The 23687-nt window shown below is 47.6% G+C and overlaps 2 protein-coding genes across 3 annotated transcripts in view; one reads left to right on the forward strand and one right to left on the reverse strand.

The window, feature by feature from the left end:
* The window catches only part of LOC128335716 (synaptotagmin-like protein 4), a 69127-nt gene extending 62690 nt beyond the window's left edge, over positions 1-6437 (reverse strand). The window contains exon 1 of one of the 2 annotated variants that reach the window (XM_053274398.1): positions 6293-6437. The gene's annotated coding sequence lies outside the window, so the exon portion shown is untranslated. Of the gene's footprint in view, positions 1-6032 lie in introns of both variants that reach the window. The other variant, XM_053274397.1, reaches the window with a different exon arrangement.
* A 7607-nt stretch (positions 6438-14044) lies between these two features.
* The window catches only part of SMARCA1 (SWI/SNF related, matrix associated, actin dependent regulator of chromatin, subfamily a, member 1), a 51363-nt gene continuing 41720 nt past the window's right edge, over positions 14045-23687 (forward strand). Inside the window, exons 1-6 of the mRNA XM_053273734.1 lie at positions 14045-14398; positions 18017-18103; positions 18547-18713; positions 21790-21890; positions 22025-22125; positions 22989-23168. Coding sequence (XP_053129709.1) covers positions 14276-14398; positions 18017-18103; positions 18547-18713; positions 21790-21890; positions 22025-22125; positions 22989-23168 — 759 coding nt within the window. The 5' untranslated portion in view covers positions 14045-14275. The remainder of the gene's footprint in view (positions 14399-18016; positions 18104-18546; positions 18714-21789; positions 21891-22024; positions 22126-22988; positions 23169-23687) is intronic.

Raw genomic sequence — 23687 nt, forward strand, 5'->3', positions numbered from 1 at the left:
CAAACAAAACACACGTTGACCAGAAGGCGATCTAAAAAGCTCCCTCTTCCACTTTCCATCTTGCATGAAAAAGCTTCACTCCAGATCTATTGCTGTTGGTTTTAGATCCAACTTGCCCCTCAACTCTCACTGCTCGGGACATAATCCTGCACACTCAGTGGGCCAGCATCACTGGGGGTGGTTTGCCAGAAGAGGGAGAGGAGTTTGCTGGGTGCCCACCAGCACCCATGTCCTACCAGGCAGGAAGGTGTCAATAAAGAGGGGGGAAGCTTCTGGTGGGTGCTGCGGATCAAGGCTGCCTTGCTCATCACATGGGTGAAATGTTTCTCAACAATACTGAGAAGCATTACAATAATAGTCCTAATATTAATAAATTAATGAATTATTATTAATTAGTAAAAAGATAATAATTAATATTATTTTGTAACATTGAGAAATACTACAATATTCCCACATATTGGGAAAGGCAGTTTATTCACTTGAAGGCACCAAGCTGGTCTTGTGGTAAGTAAAGTGTGCCGTTGAGTCAGTGTCGACTCCTGGCAACCACAGAGCCCTGTGGTTTTCTTGGTAGAATACAGGAGGGGTTTGCCAGTGCCATCACCTGTGCAGTATGAGATGATGCCTTTCAGCATCTTCCTATATCGCTGCTGCCCGATATGGTCTTTCCCCTAGTCTGGGAAACATACCAGCGGGGATTCGAACTGGCAACCTCTGGCTTGCTGGTCAGGTCATTTCCCCACTGAGCCATTAGGTGGCTTCTAGTCTTGTGGTAGGAAGCATGAATTGTCCTCTTTACTAAGCAAGGTCCGCCTGAATGGCTGCATATGAGAGACTCCTGCCTGCAAGCTTGGAGAAGCTGCTGCCAGTCTGTGTAGACAATACTGAGCTTGATGGACCGAGGGTCTGACTCGGTATATGGCAGCTTCCTGTGTTCCTGCGCACACATGTTCCAGTTCACACCTGTTTATTTCACACACGTGTTCCTGTTCACACGTATTCATTGAATCAGAAGCAGAAGAGGGCTATCCTCACAATGGGTGTCAGGGTAAGAGAAGCCACTGAGCCTAATCCGGCAGCCAGACAGGTTCCTGACAGCCCATCGTGAGAATTCTAGAAGCGATGTAGGAAGAGGGGGGAAATGCTCCTTTTTGAGCCGGGTACGGCGGCGGGTGGCAATGGAGCCCCAGAGGCTGAGCCACCACTGTGCGAACGGGTTCAAAGAACCCGGGCCACGCCCCTCAAGGGCCGCGCCTCACCCCCCCCCACCCCTGTGTCTGATGTCAGACACAGGGGGTGAAGTTTTGCCCAGAAATGGGGTGCACACCCCAATTCCGAGCAAATTCCCGGCCAGTGCCATGTTCGCAGCATGGCTGGGAGTGGCCCTCCCCACTTTCAAAGGCAGGGAGATGCATTCCCGGCCAGGCTGGGAATGAGCCATTTTGAGCCACTGGCCTAAGTGGCTCAAAAGGGACTTGTCCTCGGCTCCAGAGTGAGGGTAGAAGATCAGCCTGTGTACCCAGCAAGCAGACAAGAAATTCCCTTGATGGCCAATCGGGGGCATGCATGGCTCCCAAATTAGGCCCAGAGACCCAACAAGCCTAATGTGCCCATCTCCCTCGTCAACGATTTAAAGCTCTAGAAAGCCTCGGTAGGGAACTGACTCCACGGTTTAGTGCAGTGGTCCCCCAGCTGTTGCAAGACTACAAGTCCCATACCCCCAGTCATTGTGGCTGGGGATGATGGGAGTTGTAGTCCCGCAACAGCCAGGAGCCCAAGTGTAAGAAGCCTTGCTTTACGGTTTGGCCCGAATCACCCCTTAATCTTCCCGGTTGCACAGGCATAACTTGAAATTGCAGGTGCTCAGGGGATATCATCTGAAGTGAGACCCATTTATTCCACCCCAGCAGACAGGGCTGCCACAAGTCTGTCGCCCTGATCAGTGGCATCCTAACTGGCCATTGGAGAGACACATGGCCCAATCTGGCAGCACCTCCAGAAGTTGAATGGCTTTCGCCGTCCAAGGAGACCGGTCCTCCACTCCCACTCCGGATCTGCAGGTCGCCTGTGCGGCTTTCCTTCGCGGTGACTTTGCCGGAAAGTTACTCGAGATAATTTGCGACTGGTTCTCTTGTGTTATTATCTTTGGGAGTCGTAGATTACACGGCTGATTTATAAGGCAATCAAAGAGAGTCCGCTGCAGGACAGAGAGACCATTGTCCTCCTTGCTGTTGTTCTAAAGCTCTATATTTGATATTTGAAGGTGCGGGGGGGGGGGGCTTCCGGAAATACCTTAATGCAAAGGAACGGAATCACAAAACGAACCCTGTGGTGGGAACAGGATGAAACAGGAGGCTGAGGCTTAAGCTGCTGAATCGCCTGGGGCAGAGCAAGATAGCATGTAAAACTCGCCCTGGGACTGGACACAGAACCTCCCTTGGGAGGGCTGGCTTGGAGGGAGGAGAGCCAATCGGCTGCTTAAACCAGTGGCTAGGGACATAGGGAGCTGCCATATTCCGAATCAGACCCTTGGTCCATCTAGCGCAGTACTGTCTACACAGACCGGCAGCGGCTTCTCCAAGGAGAGTCGTCTTGAGTAAGAAAGCATGAATTGTCCTCTTTGCCAAGCAGGACCTGCCCTGGTTTGCAATTGAATGGGAGACTACATGTGTGAGCAATGTAGGATATTCCCCTTAGGGGATGGGGCTGCTCTGGGAAGAACACCTACATGCTTGCAGGCAGAAGATTCCAAGTGCCCTCCCTGGCAGTATCCCCAAGATAGGGCCGAGTTAGATTCCTGCCTGCAACCTTGGAAAAGCCGCTGCCAGTCTGTGAAGACAATCGTGAGCAAGAGGGACCAATGGTCTGACTCAGTATCTGGCAGCTTCCTATGTTCCTAAGGATGCAAGCAAGAATCAGCCCTATCTTGGAGATGCTAGGGAGGGAACTTGGAACCTAGATGCTCTTCCCAGAGAACATCTTACAGTCTCCCACATGTTCTCCCATTCAAATGCAGCCAGGGCAGACCCTGCTTAGCTAAGGAAAGAGGACAAAGAGGACAAGTCATGCTTGCTACCAGGTCTTGTGGTAGCAAGCATGACTTGTCCTCTTTGTCCTCTTTCCTTAGCTAAGCAGGGTCCACCCTGGTTGCATTTGAATGGGAGACTAGAAGTGTGAGCACTGGAAGATATTCCCCTTAGGGGATGGAGCCGCTCTGGGAAGAGCAGAAGGTTCCAAGTTCCCTCCCTGGCAGCATCTCCAGGATAGGGCTGGGAGAGAGACTCCTGCTTGCAACCTTGGAGAAGCCGCTGCCAGTCTGTGAAGACAATCCTGAGCTAGATGGACTAGTGGCCTGACTCAGTATATGGCAGCTTCCTCTGTTCCAGTGTACCACAAGACCACTCTCTTCCCATAGACCAACTGGGCTCCCCAGATGTTCTTGGACTGCAACTCCTATCATCTCCAGCCACAACAGCTGTGTGACATTGAGCCACAGAGCCAGCTTAATGCCTCTCAGATTAACCCGCCTCAAAAGACTGAGGCAAGCATGGTGGTGGGGGTGTATGCCCCTTTAAGCTACTCGGAGGAAGGTAGGGACAATCATATATGAATGATAAACTATGGGATGGGGCCATCGCTCAGTGGTAGAGCATCTGCTTTGCATGCAGAAGGTCCCAGGTTCACTCTCTGGCAGCATCTCCAGGTCAGGATTGGAAGAGACTCCTGCCTGAAACCTTGGAGAGCTGCTGCCAGTCAGTGTCTAGACAATACTGAGCTCAGTGGCTCAAGGGTCTGACTTCATATAAGGCAGCTTCCTGTGTTCCAGCCCTTGAGGATGGGGCTGTAGCTCAGTGGGAAAGCATTTACTTTGCATGCAGAAGGTCCTAGGTTTAATCCCTAGCATCTTGGCCTTTGACTTGGAAGAAGCACAACAGAAAAAGTATCAGGATCATCAGGACCTCCCCAGACGATCTTCAGAGGCAGCAGTGTTCATGACAAAGGAGGCGCTCTCTTAAGAACCCTGGACCTAAGCCGTTCAGGGCTTTAGAAGTCATGACCAGCACTTTGTATTCCACGCAGAAACATATCGCCAGCTAGTGCAATTCTTTCAGAAATAAATAAATAATAATAAATGTGAGCACTGTCTGCTGTAAGATCCTCCCCTTAGGGGATAGGGCCACTCTGTGAAGAGCACCTGCATGAGAGTGCATACAGAAAGGTCCAAGTTCCCTCCCTGGCCAGCATCTCCAAGAAAGGGCTGAGAGAGATTCCTGCCTGCAACCTTGGAGAAGTTGCTGCCAGTCTGGGTAGACAATCCTGAGCAATCCTGAGACAATCCTGGGTAGACAATGGTCTGACTCAGTATATGGCAGCTTCCTATGTACTACTTCAAGGTATGACTTCAGTGATGGGTGCTTGTGTGATTAATGTTCCTCCGTACAAAAGCGTTCCCCGCACCCAAAAAACTAGCATGTCAGAAAGAAGGCTAAGCTAGATCCCCTAGTTTTCTTTGTGCAAGGATTTTTTTTTTTTTTGTGGTGGTGGTGGTGGTGGTAGTGGGAAGGAAGCTTAATTTTGCCGAACTAGATGTGAAGCAGGAGAGGCATTGAAATGTGTGAACCTGTACGTTTCACCCCGTGGGGAAAATAGCAACTTGTATTGCAACTCAGAAAATAGCCGGGGAGAAAATAATCCAGTCTTTGCTCCACCCACACACTACGGTTCTGACCCAAATCCTTTGCCCATAGCTGATTTCAAATTGAAATAACAAACAACAACACCTCTATAGTGACCCCGAGAACGAGTCAAATTACAGCTCCCCAACAACTCTGCAGACACACATTTGTCACACACTCATGAGCCCCATTAAGACATGATGCTAGACTTGCATTCGACACATGCTGTACATATTTGGGTGAATGACTGTATATCTGCATTCATTTTTAAAGCAAACCTGGGTAAAGGCCCCTATAATCCAGGATACAGAAAGGAAGTGGACGGCTGTACAGATCTGTACCTGTGGATGCTGTGCACAGACAATACAAGTGCTGAACAGAACATGCAAAAAGTATCAGGACTGGGACTGATTCCTGGACGGGGACAAGCCCCGTTCAGACATGATTTATTTATTTATTTGACAATATTTGTATAGCGCCCAAAACAGACGTCTCTTATGTTGTACCTGCATAAGAGAGCTCTGTACACTTGTACAAGGATGTGTGAATGACTGTACCTGCATATCTTTTAAAAGTAACCTTGGGTCTTCAGCAGCGTTCTCGCTACCCCCCCCCATCTGTGTGCGGAATGAATTTTGTTCTGGGCGGCAGTATCAAGGCAGTGTGTGCTCACCATGTGCATTCAGAGTGGGGCCTTCCTGATTCAAGCTGAGCGGGATCTAAAATTCACTGAGCGGACATCCACATACGTGTGAACGCGCGCGCCCATGCACACGCCTTAGACGGAGCACTGATCTCTGGGCCCCCCAGTTCAGGAGATGGATAGAAACTGGACCGCTCTACCTGCATTCAACATCGCCTGGGAATCACTGCACGCACCTGTGCCCAAATCTATATCTGCGTGTACACTGCTGCACACAGGTGGCGCCCGTGTTGAACACAACCGGAATGTGTGAACGGGTTTGAGGTGTACCCTGGACACGTGGCCAGTTGGCCTAAAAGTAACCCTGTTCCTGGGGCAGGACTGTGCACCGGTGGGGGCAGGAGGGTGAGCCCCGGGCAGCTCCAGAAGGGGAGCCAGCACCCCCCCTCCCCCGAAAGGTGGCTTGCCCGCCGCCTCCCCCGCCTCCCATTGCTGTCTCAGAGCTCGAGCTCGCCCACCCATAAGTGCCCTTTGCCCCTTCTCCTTTTCCTCCCCCCCCCCCCGCAGGACGCGTGTCTGCCCCTCCAGAGCAGCGCTGCATGTGAAGGGAGGGAGCCTGCCGGAGGCGGCCGCGGCGGGGCTGTGCCGGCCGCGAAGTTGCCTCGCCAGATCCGGAGCGAAAGTCGAAGCGCCAGCGCGGCTCGCTCGCTTACCTGGGCTGCGGATCGGCTCTCTCGGGGGGCGGCGGGGGGGGGCTCGCCAGCGGCGGGGGGCGCCCTCCTTGCCTGCTGCGGGGGGGGGGAGGCCACCCCACCACGCACCACCGGAGCTGCCGCGCCGCGCCGACGTGTGCGCCAGCCTGCCCCGAGAAGCGCACCGGCTCGGCCAGCAGCAGCAGCCGCGGGCTTTTCCTGTCCCCGGCGGAGTCGGGCTCCACCTGCAGAGAGGCGTGAAAACCCGGACTGGATCTTACCGCGCGGCCGGCCGGCACTTGCCCGGGCAGCGCGCCCGCGAGCGGCTCCAAAAAGCTCCTGCGGAGGCGGCGGCGGCTGCGCTGAGAGCGGGAGAGTAAATCCGGCCGCTTGCAGGGAGGTTTCGGGTCCGCAGAGGGAGGGAGGGAGGGAGGGCAGCCTGGTCAGTTGCACCCGCCACTTCAAAGGCAACCGCCACAATAGGCGAGAAGAACCCGGCTTGGGACACGCCCCGTGAAACTGACGACACGGGGCTCCTTCGGACTCCCCCGGGAGAAAGCAGCTGGTCAGTTTCGCTTCTGTGGAACACCTATGGGAAGAGGGAGGGGTGGTGGGTGAGCGGCCCCATAAGACAGGCATCACCCACCCACCCAGTGACCAGTTCTCTGTCCCCGAAAAGAGAGTGCATTCGGAGAGGTTAAGGTAAAGTGTGCCGTGGAGTCGGTGTCGACTCCTGGCGCCCACAGAGCCCTGTGGTTGTCTTTGGTAGAATACAGGAGGGGTTTGCCATGGCCTCCTCCCGCACAGGATGAGATGATGCCTTTCAGCATCTTCCTATATCGCTGCTGCCTGATATAGTACCAGCGAGGATTCAAACCGGCAACCTTCCGCTTGTTAGTCAAGCACTTCCCCGCTACGCCACTTAAGGTGGTATCAGGGGTGTAACTCTAATAGGGCAAGGGGAGACAGTTGTCTGGGGGCCCGCTGCCTTGGGGCCCCCCCCAGAGGCAAGTCACATGACTGACTCCCCCAGCCACACACCCGCCCGGGCTTCCTTCAGTTGTATTCATCCTCTGAAATGTGAGTGTTAACACTCCGATGTGCGTGTTAAGACCTGGAGCTACCAGAACAGCATGTCTTTCTCTACTACCATTCAATGACTTGCATCATCCACAATTTACAAAAGCTTTTTAAAAATAATGTAGGATGATGTTCTATTGTGGCACATAGGAGATGCACACACACACACAGACAGAGAGACACATGCTTTTTGTTACCACTCTCATTTAAGATTTCTTTACTTCATGAGCTGAGCTTCAGTGAGAGGGGGGTGCGTTTTAAAATCTTGTCTCTGGGCCCCCTCCAACCTTGCTACACCCCTGAGTGGTATATTCAGAGAGGTGCACCTAGGTCATTTTGGAGCCTGGACTGAAAGGCCTTTTGCCACCACCACTGCCACAATCCGCCCCTGCTCCCACTGTCCCTAGAAAATCTCCAAACTGGGGGAGTGGGTGACAAAATGGCAAAGTCAGTTCAGTGTAAGCAAGTGTAAATTGATGCACACTGAGGCAAAGAATACCAACTTCACATATACACTGATGGGATCTGAGCTGTCGGTGACTGACCAGGAGAGGGATCTTGGGGTCCTGGTAGACAGCTCGTTGAATGTGTCTGGTCAGTGTGCGGCAGCTGTGAAAAAGGCTAATTCCATGCTAGGAATCATTAGGACGGGGATTGAAAATAAAAATGCTAATTATAATATTATTGAGATGAAGCCAATGAGATGCCCTTATACAAATCTATGGTGCGGCCACATCTGGAGTACTGTGTACAGCTTTGGTCACCGTATCTTAAGGAGGATATTGTAGGACTGGAAAAGGTGCAGAAGAGGGCAGCCAAGATGATCAGGGGCCTGGAGCACCTTCCTTCTGAGGCTAGGCTACAACACCTGCGGCTCTTTACCATGGAAAAGAGGCAACTAAGGGGAGACATGGTCGAAGTGTATACAATTATGCATGGAGTGGAGAGGGTGGACAGAGAGAAATTTTTCTCCCTCTTTCACAACACTAGAACTCATGAAACTGAAGATTGGGAAAGTTAGGAATGATGAGAGGAAGTACTTTTTCACACAGAGCATAATTAATCTATGGAATTCTTTGCCATGGGATGTGGTGATGGCCACCAGCTTGGATGGCTTTAAAAGGGGCTTAGACAGATTCATGGTGGACAGGTCTATCAATGGCTACTAGTCTGGTGGCTGTGGGCCATTTCCAGCCTCAGAGGCAGGATGCCTCTGATTACCAGTTGCAGGGTAGCAACAGCAGGAGAGAGGGCATACGCTCCCCTCTTGCCTGCGGGCTTCCCAGAGGCATCTGGTGGGCCACTGTATGAAACAGGATGCTGAACTAGATGGGCCTTGGGCCTGATCCAGCAGGGCTGTTCTTATGTTCTAATGTACTGTTTGTTTGTTTTTATACTAGAACATGCTCAGGGAAAGCTAGAACTCCCCCCCCCCATCTGTATTTTTAGAAGATATTCTGAATGAGATGCTTCCCACTGACTTGCAGAGAAATATCACCTTTTGCATGGACTATCCTGCCACTTAAATTAGTGGGCCACTCAGCATTTGGAGGCCCCCCAGGCCTGCGGGGGAATGGACGTCCACCCAGAAGTCCAGTCCAAAGAGCACTACTGAGCGCATTTCAATTCACACTGTAACTGTTAAGGGTTAAGCCAAAGAGAAAGGCCACATATCAAATGAAAGGGGGGAAATGATCGTAACAGGGGAAGCAAGGGGATGAGATTGTTTGAGAGGAGTGTCGGCTGGATCTCTGAGGAATCAGCACCAGAGGAGTGGGAGAGCCAGTTTATTTCATTGCCTGGTAATGCTGCCAAACTACAAAAGCTCATGGTGGTTTATAGAAAGCAGGGAGGGGAGACAGATCATTAAAACAATGAAAACAAGTTAAAACAATAAAATGTTTTACAACATGACATTTAACTTTACAAATGACATGAAATCATTAACTATCTTTAAAACATGGAAGCGGACCAGTCTAGAAGTGCTCCTTTTCTCTCTGAAATTAGCCACATGGGCCCCAATCCAGGATGTGTGTGTATGGCATATGGGGGAGGGGAATTTATTATTAGTACTAGTATTAGTATTAGTATAATTTTACATTTTATGTAAAAAAATTCTTCATTTTTCTTCCTCCAAGGAGCCCAGAGCAGTGTACTATATACTTTAGTTTCTCCTCACAACAACCCTGTGAAGTAGGCTAGGCTGAGAGAGAAGTGACTGGCCCAGAGTCACCCAGCAAGTCTCATGGCTGAATGGGGATTTGAACTCGGGTCTCTCCAGTCCTAGTCCAGTACTCCAACCACTACACCACACCACGCTGGCTCTTAAAGGTGCCATTTTCATTGGCCCCTCCCCGCAAGAATGGCAATCTGCAGCCCAAGTGGCAATCTGCAGCCCAAGTGGGGACAAATTGCCACTTTGGGGGTTTGGGATTTTTTTTTGGGGGGGGGATACTTTCAATTTTCATTAAGTTAAATATTGCCACCCACATTAAAAGAAAGATGTACAATTTATAGATGTCAAAGGGGACCTTTAAAAAAAATATTTAATTTTTTTAATTTGCAGGATCCCTTTCCACCCACTCCTTTCCACCCACCCCTTTCCACCCACTCCTATCATCTGGGATAGCTCTATTCAAATTAATCCATTTCATGTTATGCAAATATCAGTGAACTGTAACTGAGTTTGTCCTTGTGGTTTCAAGCTCTGTATTTGCCCTAAGACTTGTTTATCTGGTTTCTTTCTTGCTGGCTTTCTTTTTTGTTAGCAACTCTTGTAGCTAAGGAACAAATATTGTATCTTGATACCCGTGATACAGGAAATGTGTACTTTGCTCAGGAATTGGAGGTGTGTGTGCAACCCATTGCATCCATGTGAACCCTCTGCACATCAATTTAGTTTCTCCTAAAAGCTGAAATTTTATCCCTTAGCAAGGAAAGCAAACCTAGCAGCAATGCATTTGTGTAAACCTGATCCCTTCGTTAAATAAGGAGCCAGTGCGCTCTAGTGGCAGCAGGGAAGTAGTTTCCTACTACAGTATTCAGTAATATTTTTTAAGGCCAAGCTCTCAGAATGAAACTAAACTTTATGCAGGAGCAGGAGGAGGTGCATTACTGGATCTCTGGAACCTATCTTAGATATGCAGCCAGGGACAGAAATTGGAACCTTCTGCATGCAAGCAGGCAGGTGCTCTTCCCAGAGTGACCCCATCCCCTAAGGGGAATATCTTACAGTGCTCACACATGTAGTCTCCCATCCAAATGCAAACCAGGGCAGACCCTGCTTAGCAGATGGTCTGCCCATCAGGAACAGGATTAGCACAGTGGTGCTAGGGGATGAGAGGAGAGCTGGTCTTGTGGTAGCAAGCATGACTTGTCCCCTTAGCTAAGCAGGGTCCACCCTGGTTGCATCTGAATGGGAGACTTGATGTGTGAGCACTGTAAGATTTTCCTCTCAGGGGATGGGGCCGCTCTGGGAAGAGCATCTAGGTTCCAAGTTCCCTCCCTGGCAGCATCTCCAAGATAGGGCTGAGAGAGATTCCTGTCTGCAACCTTGGAGAAGCCGCTGCCAGTCTGTGAAGACAATACTGAGCTAGATAGACCAATGGTCTGACTCAGTATATGGCAGTATATGTCCCTATGAGGTGTTTAAGCCTATTTTTCCAAAACGTAAATCTCTTTGCTCTAGCTGCAGAAAACAAAATACAGGTCGCTGGCAATGCCTTGTTAAAAATAAGATGCTTGTGTTTTTCTTCGAGGTTCAGCTCATCCTCCAGGATCTCTAGAAGTTAATTCTCTGAATGTAGCTCTGATAGCAATACACACACACAAACACAAACTCCTATAAAGTGCCATCATGGGTTGTACCAGCTGCCCTTTGATGTGCTGGCAAGACACATTTTGAATGGTTGATAACTGCTTGTGGGACAGAGATTCCCCCCCCCCCAAATAACTTGGATAACTAACCCCTGCTAACTTGGCAAAGAGGCAAGTGGTGATTTTAATGTGGTGATTCTCTTTATTTAGCAGGGGGAGAGTAACTGGCCCTATCCACCCCCAGCATAGTATACCTCCAGTGACTGTAGCTGGTGTCTATCTTATGTTTCTTTTTAGATTGTGAACCCTTTGGGGACAGGGATCCATCTTATTTATTTGTTATTTCTCTGTGTAAACCGCCATGAACCATTTTTGGAAGGGTTTAATAATAGAAAGCAAATAAATTAACAACAACAACAACAACAACAACAACAATAAAATAAAATAAAATAAAATAATAATAAAGGAGAGGAACACAGGAAGCTGCCATACACTGAGTCAGGGAAGTCCCATAATATTTTTGCATCTTCATTTTCTACAACTTTCTCATTTTTATGGTCCCACCAATCTTTGGCTACAGGTAGCTGGCATTTTTTGCAGATCTTCCAGTGTATCATCCCAGCTACCTTGTCATGCCTTTGTTTGTAGTCAATCTGTGCGATCTTTTTATAACAGTTGATTAGGTGGTCCACGGTTTCATCTGCTTCTTTACAAAGGTTGCAGGCCAAAATTGCCATAACCCAACGTATCTGGGACATGACGAAGCAGGGGGATGTTGCCAAAATAGGTCCTGGCCTATTCCCAGGAGACCAAATCAGTAGCCATTTCCCCGCTGAATATTTACTTAGGATCTCTAACGGGGATCATCGTAGGGCACTTTCAGCGGCTAGACTTAACGCCTTTCATATGGCAGTATTGGAAGGACGTTTTGGGAAGGTGCCTTACGATCAAAGATTATGCCCCTGCCAGAACGGTGAAGTGGAGACTACGGAACATCTGATGCTGAAGTGCAGATTTTATATTGAATTAAGGGGAAAGCTTCTCTCCCCACTACTAACTCATTACAATTCTAATTGCCCTTCTGGCAAGGACAAGTTTCTTTTCCTGGTTGCTGCTAAGTCAGAGTATGCTTACAGGAGGGTAGCAAATGAAATTAGCTATGTATACGGTATCTGAAGGTATTAATGTTTTATGTATTTTATGTTTTATGTATTTTATCTATTTTATGTATTTACTCCTGTTGTTTCTTTTTCCTTTGGTATTTATGCTGGCCTTGGGCTGAAATAAACCAATACAAAGGTTGCACTTGCTGTTTGTGGTTGATTTTTCTACTTTTGCTCTTATTGCATTTGTTCTTAGTGCCTGTTCTTGTGCAGCCAGTATTAAGCCCTCTGTTTCCTTCTTCAAGTTGCGATTCTTAAGCCATTGCCAGATCTTGGTGATGTCTGATTTTCCACTTATATTGTGCAAATATTGACCATGCAGTGGCTTATTTCTCCATTTTTCTGCTCGATTCTTGACTTGTTCTTTCTTGTAGGCCTGCTTTGTTTGATTGGTGTTGAATAGTTTCTCCTTATTGACCATTTGAAGTGCATCTTCTTCACTGTCCTTGATATATTCTTCAAGGCCTCTTTTCTCCTCCTCTACTGTTTGATGGACTTGCAGCATTCCTCTTCCACCTGAGCTGCGAGGGAGGCATAGCCTATCTACATCACTGCGGGGGTGCAGAGCATGGTTGATGGTCATGATTTTCCTGGTCTTACGATCTAGCGTCTCTAGCTCTGCCTGGGTCCAGTCTATTATTCCTGCACTGTATCTGATAACAGGTATAGCCCAGGTGTTTATGGCTTGTATGGTGTTCCCACCATTGAGTTTGGACTTGAGGATTTGTCTAACTCTCCTGATGTATTCACTTCCAATTTTTCTTTTAACTTCAGTGTGTGCGATGTTATCAGCCTGGAGAATGCCCAAGTATTTGTAATGTTCTTTCTCTTCCAGGTTCTTGATCTTGCTTCCATTGTGCAGTTCTATTCCTTCTGTTTTTATTTTTCCTCTGTTCGTTATTAATGCAGCACACTTATCCAGTCCAAACTCCATTGCTATATCGCTACTGAATATACGGACAGTGTTTATCAGGGATTCGATTTCTGACTGGGACTTTCCATACAACTTCAGATCGTCCATGCACATAATAATAATAAAGCAGAGGAACACAGGAAGCTGCCATACACCGAGTCAGACCATCTAGCTCAGTACTGTTTACACTGACTGGCAGCGGCTTCTCCAAGGTTCTAGGCAGCAATCTGTCTTTCCCAGTCAAAGGTGACATACAAGGATCTCCCATCCAGGTGCTGGCCACACCAAGGCCTGCTTAGCTTCAGCAAGATAGCTATATCACGTGCCAGACTTCCAGCATGCTCTGAGACCCCAAAGCAGTATAGGATATCTTAATACAGATATTACTCTTTCATATAGTAGTAGGGCAGGAGTGGCGCATCCAAGGCTCTCCAGCTGTTATCGGACTACAGTTCCCACCATCGCCAGCTGCAATACATCGCAGCTGGGATGATGGGAGTAGTAGTCCAGCAGGCCTCTGCAACAGGGTCTTGTTAGGCATGTGTCCAGTGAAGATTTCAAACAGCAAAAACGGAACTGTTTTCCCACCCTAACCTTCTAAAGCAGGGCTGCTCAGGGATTCTCAGTGTTGGGTCCCCAGATGTTACTGGACCCAGTGGCCTTCGGTTGGGGATGATGGGAGTTGAAGTCTAATACCATCTGGGGACCCAACACTGAGAATCCCAGATGCTGGCCTACAACTCCCATAACCCCTGGCAACTGGCCACTGTGACTGGGGATTTTGGGAGTTGTAGTCCAAAAACAGCGGGGGTGGGTGGAACGAAGTTGAGCCGCAGCCTCCTGCTCTAGTCTTAAGCAAAGCAAACGGCCCAGCGCTTCTACCACAGAGATGCCAAGGCCTAGAGCCACGCCTCACCTTTTCACAGCGCGACAAGGCGACGGGGAACAGATTCCGGAAACGGCCTGCCGGGGGCCGCTCTAGTCCTTTTCTCTCTCTCTATGGCGCAGCGGCCTCGGAAGCGAGGGCCGACCGCGCATGCTCAGTGACGAACCGAGAGAGAGATTGATTGATTGATTGAGACACAGAGAGAAGGGCAGGGGCAGAGCGGAGGGACGCGGCTGGAGCGGCCCTCCCTTCCCTCTCGGGCTTCCTCGCGAGAGTGCGCGGCCCGGGGTGGGAAGGGTGAGGAGAGGAGGAGGAGGGGGCGGGCCTTGCGGGGGTCCCCCTCCCCTCCCCCCAGCCCCGCTCCCCCGCCCCTCCCCCCTCCCACCGGCGGCTAGTCCTCCACAAAATGGACGCCGCCGCCGACGTTGCTGCCAGCCCGGAGGGCGAGGAGGAGGAGGAGGAGGAGGAAGAGGAGCCCTCCACCTCTGGCGCCTTCCCAGCCCCCTCGCAGGAGCCCGGCCTAGAGGAGGTACGGCCCGGGCGGGAAGCAGGGAGGCGCCCCCCGGCCCTGAGAGTCCGCCCGCCCGCCCATTGCCTCAGCCCATGGCGGCCTGTCCCTCCCGTCCTGGCCATGATGCCTGATGCGCCCCTCCCTCCGCACCCCTCCCCCGGGCTCTCTTTCCTTCATAGACCCCAAAGATGGACCTGAACCGTCCTGACTGCTGGGCGCCCCAAAGGATTGACAGCTGTCAGGGCCTGTCATCACTGGGCATGCGTGGGGCGGGGGCGGGTCATCATGGAGGGCCGGGTGGCCGCTAGGTAGGGGCAGGGGGGGCTCCTCCTGGGGGGAGAGCTGCTGGTTTCAGAGGCGAGCAGCAAGGCTCCTCTTTCCAGGGAAGAGAATCACAGTATCATCACAGACCCGTAGGAAGCGGCCTCCCACTGAGTCAGACCCTTGGCCCACCTGGCTCGGAGTTGTCTGCACGGGCTGGCAGCGGGCATTTCGAAACTTCCCATACACATAACATAAACATCCCATCAATAATTTGCATATCCTTAAAACAGTATAGTACATGGGGACACAGGCAGCTGCCATATACTGAGTGAGGCCACCAGTCTACCTAGTTCAGAATTGCCTGCACGGACTGGCAGCAGACTTTTCAAAACTTTAAACATCCCATAAATAATTTGCATACCCTTAAAATAGAATAGGCACTGGAACCTGCCATATACCCAGTCAGGCCTCTGGTCCATCTCGCTCAGAATTGTCTACCCGGTCTGGCAGCAGCTTCTCTAAGGTGGCAGGCAGGAGTCTCTCTCAGCCCTCTCTTGGAGATGTGACTTGGAAGCTTCTGCATGCAAGTATGCAGTTGCTCTGCCCGATCCCTTGAGGGGAGTATCTTACAGTGCTCATGCATGTAGTTTCCTATTCAAATGCAAACCAGGGCAGACCCTGCTTAGCAAAGGGGGACAAGTCATGCTTGCTACCACAAGACCAGCTCTCCTCTCAGCTTGGCTAACCATGGTTATTTATTTATTTATTACATTTATATCCTGCTCTTCCTCTGAGGAGCTTGGAGCGGTGTATATAGTTATGTTTATCCTCACAACAACCCTGTGAAGTAGGTTAGGCTGGCCCAGAGTCACCCAGTGACTTTCATGGTTAAATGGGGATTCGAACTCGGTTCTTCCCGAGTTGTTATAACAGTAAGCAGAGGAGAAGCAATCTAAGTTGTAGTTTAAGTTGAAAGTGATAAAAGCACATAACAGCACTCAAGCTCCCTATTCCTGCATACTCCTTGCCTCACAGCCCTTAATCAGCTCTTAATTAGTGGAATTTTGGCAACCATATTCTTTCCTCTTCCTCCTCTCCTCAGCAGGAGCTTCTCCTCCTTGTGGGGTGGCTGACAGGAGATCTCCCTGGAGGGCCCCTCTCCCCTAATTATTCCTCACATCCACCCATGGAAGCTCTGTAGGGTTGCCAGCTCTGAAGCTTTCCGATATCTAGTGTCCCCCAATATTTCCTCCTAAGATCCAGCTATTAAAATCTCCAAGATTGCTCTTGTAGTGCTGTCAGCTCTGGGCGGAGCTCCTTTAGGACTGCTCTCTGCCAAATTTATTTCTAATATCCGCTCATTAAGAGCTCCAGGGTGGCTTTCAGAGGCTTTCCAGCTTTGGCTGAAGCTCTTTTTGGTAGGGATGCGCACGGACCACGGTTTGAACACTTTTGGGGAAATGAGACAGAGAACTTTAAAAAAAAAGGAGAGCCGGTCCTTACCCAGCTTCCTGCTGGGGCGGTGTGCATCCCAGTAAACCAGCACAAGCATGGCGTCTGTGCATGTGCAGATGCCATTTGTGTGCTGACCATGGTGCTGCATGGCACCATGTTTGAATCGTGGGACACAGGAACTTTACACACTTTCACGTAGTCATTCCCAGGGCCAGAATTTTTGGGAGCAAAATGGTAGCAGTGCTACACACTCACAAATGCCCAGGAGTCAGGATTATCACAAAGTCCATTGTATTTATTGAGGAGAGGAGAGGCTGTTATAGCATCTGCCTCAGAGATGCTCTGTAAAATGTCTCGGATGGTGTGTTGGGCTGGTATTTGCTAAACATTTGAATGGCCTTTTAAGTTTTTGTTGACTGGTAAAAAGCCAGGCTTAATGTTAGTTTACCTAGCAGGTTTTTTTTAACAATGAAGCTCTTAAGGCCATTCAGAAAGCCTCACTGGCCATTTATTGTTTCACAGTTGGATATGTTAATGTTGGGAGGATCAAAATGTCCATTTCAAAAGAGCTGAGGATGGCAATCCTCTTTTTCCATAAGGCACACAAAAACAGCTTCACTTAAATGTATATGTATTATGTAGTTATGTTTTTGCATGTATATCCGGGCCTACCTCCAGTGAAGTCAGGGCAGCATTTTTTAAACCAAATCATTCTAATACCATTTACTCAAACAATTTAGACCTAATCTTGACTGTTGCTGCACAAAATTTAGCCACATTAAGTGTTATACTTTAACTACAGTCTCCTAACAGAAAAGAAACATACCCATTCTCAGTTCTACCAGGGATATTCAATAAAAGAGGGGAAACAATATTTGCTCTTTTATCTTCACAACAGCCCTGTGAAGTAGGCAAGGCAGGGAGATAGTGGCAGGCTCAAGGTCATCACCCAGGTTTGATCCCGGACCTCCCCTCTTAGTCTGGTGCTCTAACTCTGAGGTGGTCATGCCCCAATGGATGCCTGCTACCATCCAGATTTAAAATAAATTGGTGATTTTTAAAGAACTTCTGAATCTTGCGTGTCTTTAAGCTTCCCCCGCCTAGGGAATAATGGGGATTTCAGCAGCCCCATAACTCTACTTGGGGGGCACCAGGGTGGCCCAGAGTGAGTGGTGGTGTAGTGCACATAGGGTGCCAACCACCCCCAAACCCACCCATTTCAGCATGGAGTGTGTTCCAAAGCCTCGGGGCAGCAGTGGAGAAGGCGTGTCCCTGAGCAGCTACCAGACGAGCCGGTGCGTGTGTGACAAGCACCTGTGGGCTAGCCACTTCCGGTATTACGCTGACCGGGGTGGCAAGAGGGTATACAGCCGCCCCGTGCCAGTGATTTTGACAGCAGCGCCGGCAGGGAAAACGTGGCAGGGGAGGTAAGGAGACCCTCCCCGCGCCTTAAAACAACCCCCTCTCTGTCTTCGAACCGGTTTGTTTCTGAACCAAACTCCGAACCAGTCTCCGAACCAGTTTCTTTCAAACTGGTTTGGCGGTCTGTGACTAGACTGCCGAACCGGTTTGTGCACATCCCTACTCAGGACTGCCTGGTCCTAGTCCAACACTCTAACCATTATACCACACACTGTAATTAATGTCCTGAAATAGCAGATTTCTTGTCATATAACAAAGTCCTGTCCTCAGTTTCAAAAGCAGGATCTGGATGCAGAAAACATTTAGGAGTGACTGGTGATTAGGCTTTGTTCTCAAAAGCACAGACAACTTTTCCCCCTAATTTATGAAGTATAGAAATTTCTAGATTAAGTTGTTGTGCCCTGCCTTTGCAGCAAAGGGATCCCAAAGGTAGTGAGTGTGAATATGTGTGTGTGTACCATGCCTTATTTATATAATTTTAAATTTTATTTACAGAAAAATGATCCTCCATTTCAACTCAAACCTCCTCCAAAGGCATCTAAACTTGAAAAAGAAATTGACCCAGAATATGAAGAGAAGATGGTAAATTTTATGATTCAGCGGTTCTTATGAAAACCTTTGCTGTGTCTTATGCTATTGCTGGGATAAGCAAGAGGATGCAAAAATATTTATTATCGTAGCTGTTAAATAACAAATTCTATTCTCACAGAGTGATGCCCTGTTTCATCATTTCTAATTAGATTGTGTCTGCATGTATATCAAAAGATAACATGGAAATCAATTAGATGTTTTGTGTGTACAAAAGTGAAAGTATCAGAAATCAAAATATAAAACACACCAGAATAGTCACTATAGCAAGTTCATATATTTGCAGCCTGATCCTATGCATGTTTACTTGGACTTAAGTCTATATTCAATAGTAAGCCGGTTATATTTTTGACCAGGAGGAGCATCAGTGTGTGTTTAAAGTCATCTGTCTGCATTGTATTTCTGATCTTATTTTGCTTTGATTGCTTTGAATGTAGAAAACAGATCGAGCCAAAAGGTTTGAATTCCTGCTGAAGCAGACAGAACTTTTTGCACATTTTATTCAACCTGCAGCACAGAAGTCACCGACATCTCCCCTCAAAGTGAAACTTGGAAGACCGCGGATAAAGAAGGATGAAAAGCAGAGCTTGCTTTCAGCTGGAGAGTATGCTTCAGTTTTTCAGTTTTGTTTTAAATTTATGTTAAGGTGTTAAGCTGCATTTTGTGGCTTAAATCTCATTGCTTGTATTATACAGGTATATGGTAATGGGAAATATTCAGTCAAAGTCTTATGTAAACACTTGAACAAACATGTTTAGGGGTTTTTATTTTTAGGTAGAAACCTATATCCAGTTATGTAATCTTCAACACTAAACCAGCTAGCTATCTAAGTCTAGTTACCATCCCCAAATTTAGACGTGCTCTGACGCTCGCCCGTCTTATTGTGCTTCCATCTGCTGTCATGGAGGGAAGATTTAAAGGTACCCCTTTTTCTGCTCGACTTTGCCCTTGCGGGTCTGGTCAAGTGGAGACAATTGCGCATGCCATACTTTATTGTAACTTTTATAGGGACACCCGCTTAAGATTAGTGTCCCCTTTGTTGCAACGTTTTCCCGGGCACTTGGATGACTTCTCTTTGAAGTACTTATTGTCCAGTTCTGATGACAACCTAATCATCAAAATGGCAAGGTATTGTCATATCATTTGCACCATCCGCTCAGGTTTTCAATAATGTTCTGTTCTTTTCTTTCCTCCCCCTGTGATTCCTGTCTTATGATTGCAATGGAGGGTGCTCTGCTTAATAAGGTTTTCAGTCAGACCTATTTGGAGTTCACCATAACTGTTCTAATTTTAACTTGGTACTATTGTGTTATAATCTGTCTGTTTTATTATGCTGAGTCTCTTTTCTTATATGTAAGCATGTAAGTATGTATGTTTTAGCTATGCACTGGTCCATGACCGTAATAAAGGACTGACTGACTGTACTCGAATCCCATAGAAGTTGATGGATAAGGGGCATAACCATGCAGGTTTGACTCTTTAAATATATTCCCAAATAGTTTGGACAGTGGGTTGATCCCCAGCCCCCAAAATGCTGTTCTAAAAGCTTGTTTATGTTTGAGTATTTTGCTTATAGCTTAAATATTTTGAGATGGAATTATTTAACTTTGAAATTGACTCTATGTGTCTTATGTATGTATGGTGATGTAATTAACACATATCCCCAATCTTCTAGGAATATCTCTGTATACAGTACATAAACATAGAATTAGAAGAACCTTGCTGGATCAGGACCAAGGCCTATCTAGTCCAGCATCCTGTTTCCCTCAGTGGCCCACCAGATGCCTCTGGGAAGCCCACAAGAAAAAGATGAAGGCATGCCCTCTCTCATAGGAACATAGGAAACTGCCATATACTGAGTCAGATCATTGGTCCAGTATTCTGTACACAGACTGGCAGCGGCTTCTCCAGGTTGCAGTCTCTCAGCCCTACCTTGGAGAAACCAGGAAGGGAACTTGAAACCTTCTACATGCAAGCATGCAGGTGCTTTTTCCAGAGCGGCCGTATCCTCTAAGGGGAATATTTTACAGTGCTCACATGTAGTCTCCCATTTGTATGCAACCAGCTTAGCAAAGGGGACAATTCGTGCTTGCTACTAGGGGTGTGCATGAATCGATTTTTTCATTTTGATTTGTACCTGAATCGAAACACCTCCAATTTGTTTTGGGTCTAAATCTGACCGCCCCCCATCACCCCAGTTTCAATTTGTACCAGAATTTTCCAAATCCGAATTATTTGGATTTTTAAAAAGGGTCCTGGGGCCAAAAGAGTGGAGTGGGTAGTAGTGCCCAATGGGTGGAAGCTACCACCCAAATGTCAAAGAAATTGGGCAAAGAGGTGATTTTTAAAGAATTTTTGAAGTTGGCATGTCTTTAAGCTTTCCCTCATAGGGAATAATGGGGATTTCAGCAACATAATAGCTCCATGTGGGGGCACCAGGGTGGCCCAGAGTGGGTTGTGGTGGGTAGTAGTACCCAATGGGTGCAAGGAAGCTACCACCCAGATTTCAAAGAAATTGGGCAAAGGGGTGATTTTTAAATGATTTTTGAAGTTCGCATGGCTTTGGGGCATATTCGGGGCAGAAAGGGGGTTTCAGGGGCAGAAGAGCGGGTCAGGTGGTAGTGCCCCAATGGGTGCTTGCTATCATCCAGATTTCAAATAAATTGGTGAAAGGGGTGATTTTTAAAGAACCTCTGAATCTTGCGTGTTTTTAAGCTTTCCCCTCAGGGAATAGTGGGGATTTCAGCAGCCCCATAACACTACTTGGGGGGCACTGGGATGGCCCAGAGTGAGTGGTGTAGTGCACATAGGGTGCCAACCACCCCAAACCCAAAAACCCATGGGGCTTTTGTTGTTTCTGAGGTGTTCTGGGAGTAGATTCTCTGGTAGCAAATGAGAGTGGATTCAGTGACAGAAATTGAATCCAGTGCCCCATGTGTATTTTAGCCCTAGCTGTCAACAAGATAGTGCCCCGTGTCTGGACCATGCTACCTCAAATAGCAAGTGGGAGCCTCTGTGTGAAACAAGATGCTGGACTAGATAGGCCTTGGGCCTGATCCAGCAGGGCTGTTCTTATGTTCTTATAACTTAAGCTGATCCATATTTTTAAAAATTCCCACACATAGAAAAATAGGATGTTTGAGAGAAGACTAGTCTAGAACCTTTCTCCCTGGAATAATTTTTTGTTCATTCATTCATTCATTCATTTATTTATTTATTTATTTATTTATTTATAACATTTAATATACCGCCCACTCCGAAGACTCTGGGCGGTGTTCAAAAACATGCAAAGCAAGACAACATTAAAATTACATTCTAAATTAAAAACTAAAGTAACTAACAAAAAAGAAAAAAAACCTAATAGGTATATGGAGCCGCACTGAATCATGTGAGCCTACGTCTGAAATTGCATAGCCCATGCACAGGTTTACCACTTTGCTGAGAACTAGGCCTCGGTTACTGCAGAAAACATGCACGTCAGAATGTGTGTTTCAGGTTAGGTGTGATCTGCCAGAAGTCAGAGTTAGATACTAAAGTTCTTCATTGCCATCACTGGCAGAGGAAACCGATCTGTGTACCTGTGAAGTTCCACCTGCCACAACAGGCAAAGGGACTTGAGATGTCCTATACAGAAAGGTCCTTCCTGGAGATACTTGTTAAGTGTCTTCATTCTCTTGCAGCTATCGCCACAGGCGCACAGAGCAAGAGGAAGATGAAGAGCTGCTCTCTGAGAGCCGAAAAACCTCTAATGTGTGTGTTCGGTTTGAGGAATCCCCTTCTTGTAAGTCTGTTCACTGGTAAATTTGTCCATTTGCTTGGATTGCTGTGATGATTAAAAAAATAAAATTTTAAAAAAATCAGATTATGGTATAATCAAAGGTTTAGCTAATGAAATGGTGTTTTGTGCTTTTGCAGATGTTAAAGGAGGAACACTGAGAGATTATCAGGTTCGGGGTTTGAACTGGATGATTTCCTTGTATGAAAATGGTGTCAATGGCATTTTGGCAGATGAAATGGTAATATTTGTTGTGTGTGTGTCTGTTGAAAAACAGTTACTTCCAAAGATGCAAACATAAATCCTGTGCATTAGTGCACACTGTATGCAAAGAATCGGTCTAGAATCAGAATGCAGCCTCCTCCCAAGGTGTTCAGTGACTGTCCAGGTGGCGTGTACAGAGAGACTGCACAGAGCATCATGCATGATCCTCTCCCCTCACCCCCCGCCATTTTTCATCACAAGAACCCTCTGAGGTAGCCTAGGCCAAGAGAAAATTAGTGGCTCAGTGAACATCATGGCTGAATGGGGATTTGAACCCGGGTCTCCCTGGTCTAGACTTAACTCTGTATCACATAACCCTCTTCTCTTAGGTGGAAACAAGATTCGGCATGAGAAAGAAAATAAGTATCACAGCTAACCTACCCTCTGTTGCTGTTGTTGACAATGTGTCCCTTTTCTGTAGGGAGAAAACGAATGAAATAGCAGGGATCTTAGATAACCAAGGAAGGACAGTTCTGTGTGCAATTCAAGGAGAATATGCATAATGCATAACCATAGTACAGCCTGAGATTCAAGTGTTCGCTTGTAACATGGCTCAGAGCAAAATGTAATTAAAAATTTCATTCTCTGCAATATCTCATGTATATGAGAAATGCTTATGAGAAGCTGTAATTTTATTGTCTCAGAACAAACTAACCAGAGTTGTAATTTGCATATTGCAATATATTGAAATTATGGCAGATTTCTGTTCCATAGATGGTACTGTGTACATAGACTTTTCCACGCGCTATTATAGATGAAAATTAGTTCAGTACTGCTAACAGTGTCGCATAATATTAAACTAATGCTTTTTGCGTGGGTTTTGTGTTTTTTTTAAACTAGGGCTTGGGGAAAACACTCCAGACCATTGCGTTGCTGGGCTATCTGAAGCACTACCGAAACATTCCAGGCCCACACATGGTTCTGGTTCCCAAATCAACATTGCACAACTGGATGAATGAATTTAAACGCTGGGTTCCCTCTTTGCGGGCCGTTTGTCTCATTGGGGACAAGGATGCCAGAGTGAGTAACCACTGGGGTGATGCTTTTCATGTCACCTCTGGAACGTTTCTCTCTTGTAACTAGTTCAAGTTTTGTGGCCATTTAAGCAAATCAGTTTGATTTGAGCTGGACCAAAAGTTCTTAATAGAATTTTAAGGGGGGGGGGATGTGGATGGGATTGAAAGGGGCACTGAACTAATTCCCCTCTCACGTTATCATTTCCTTTGGTCACCTGTTTTGCGGCAGGGATGGCACTCATTGTGTAGGCTGGTGGTTGCTTCCCCCCCCTCCCAGAAACCTCTAGGAAGGATGTTATAAAATACTGTGCTACTACCACTACTCAGGTTTACCCTCTGCTCACAAATACCTGCGAAACAGACCCCTCATTATATAGTTGGGCCTGTCAGTGGGGCACTGAAATTGGGGAAGGGGAACCATAGCAAGGCACTACCCAGAAAAATGAATGTTATGAATGCTAAGGAAAGCTTTAAGAAGCTTAACGTAGAAGCTTAACGTAATGATCCTCCCCATCTCTGACAA

Source organism: Hemicordylus capensis, chromosome 11, assembly GCF_027244095.1.
Source record: "Hemicordylus capensis ecotype Gifberg chromosome 11, rHemCap1.1.pri, whole genome shotgun sequence".
NCBI lineage: Eukaryota > Metazoa > Chordata > Lepidosauria > Squamata > Cordylidae > Hemicordylus > Hemicordylus capensis.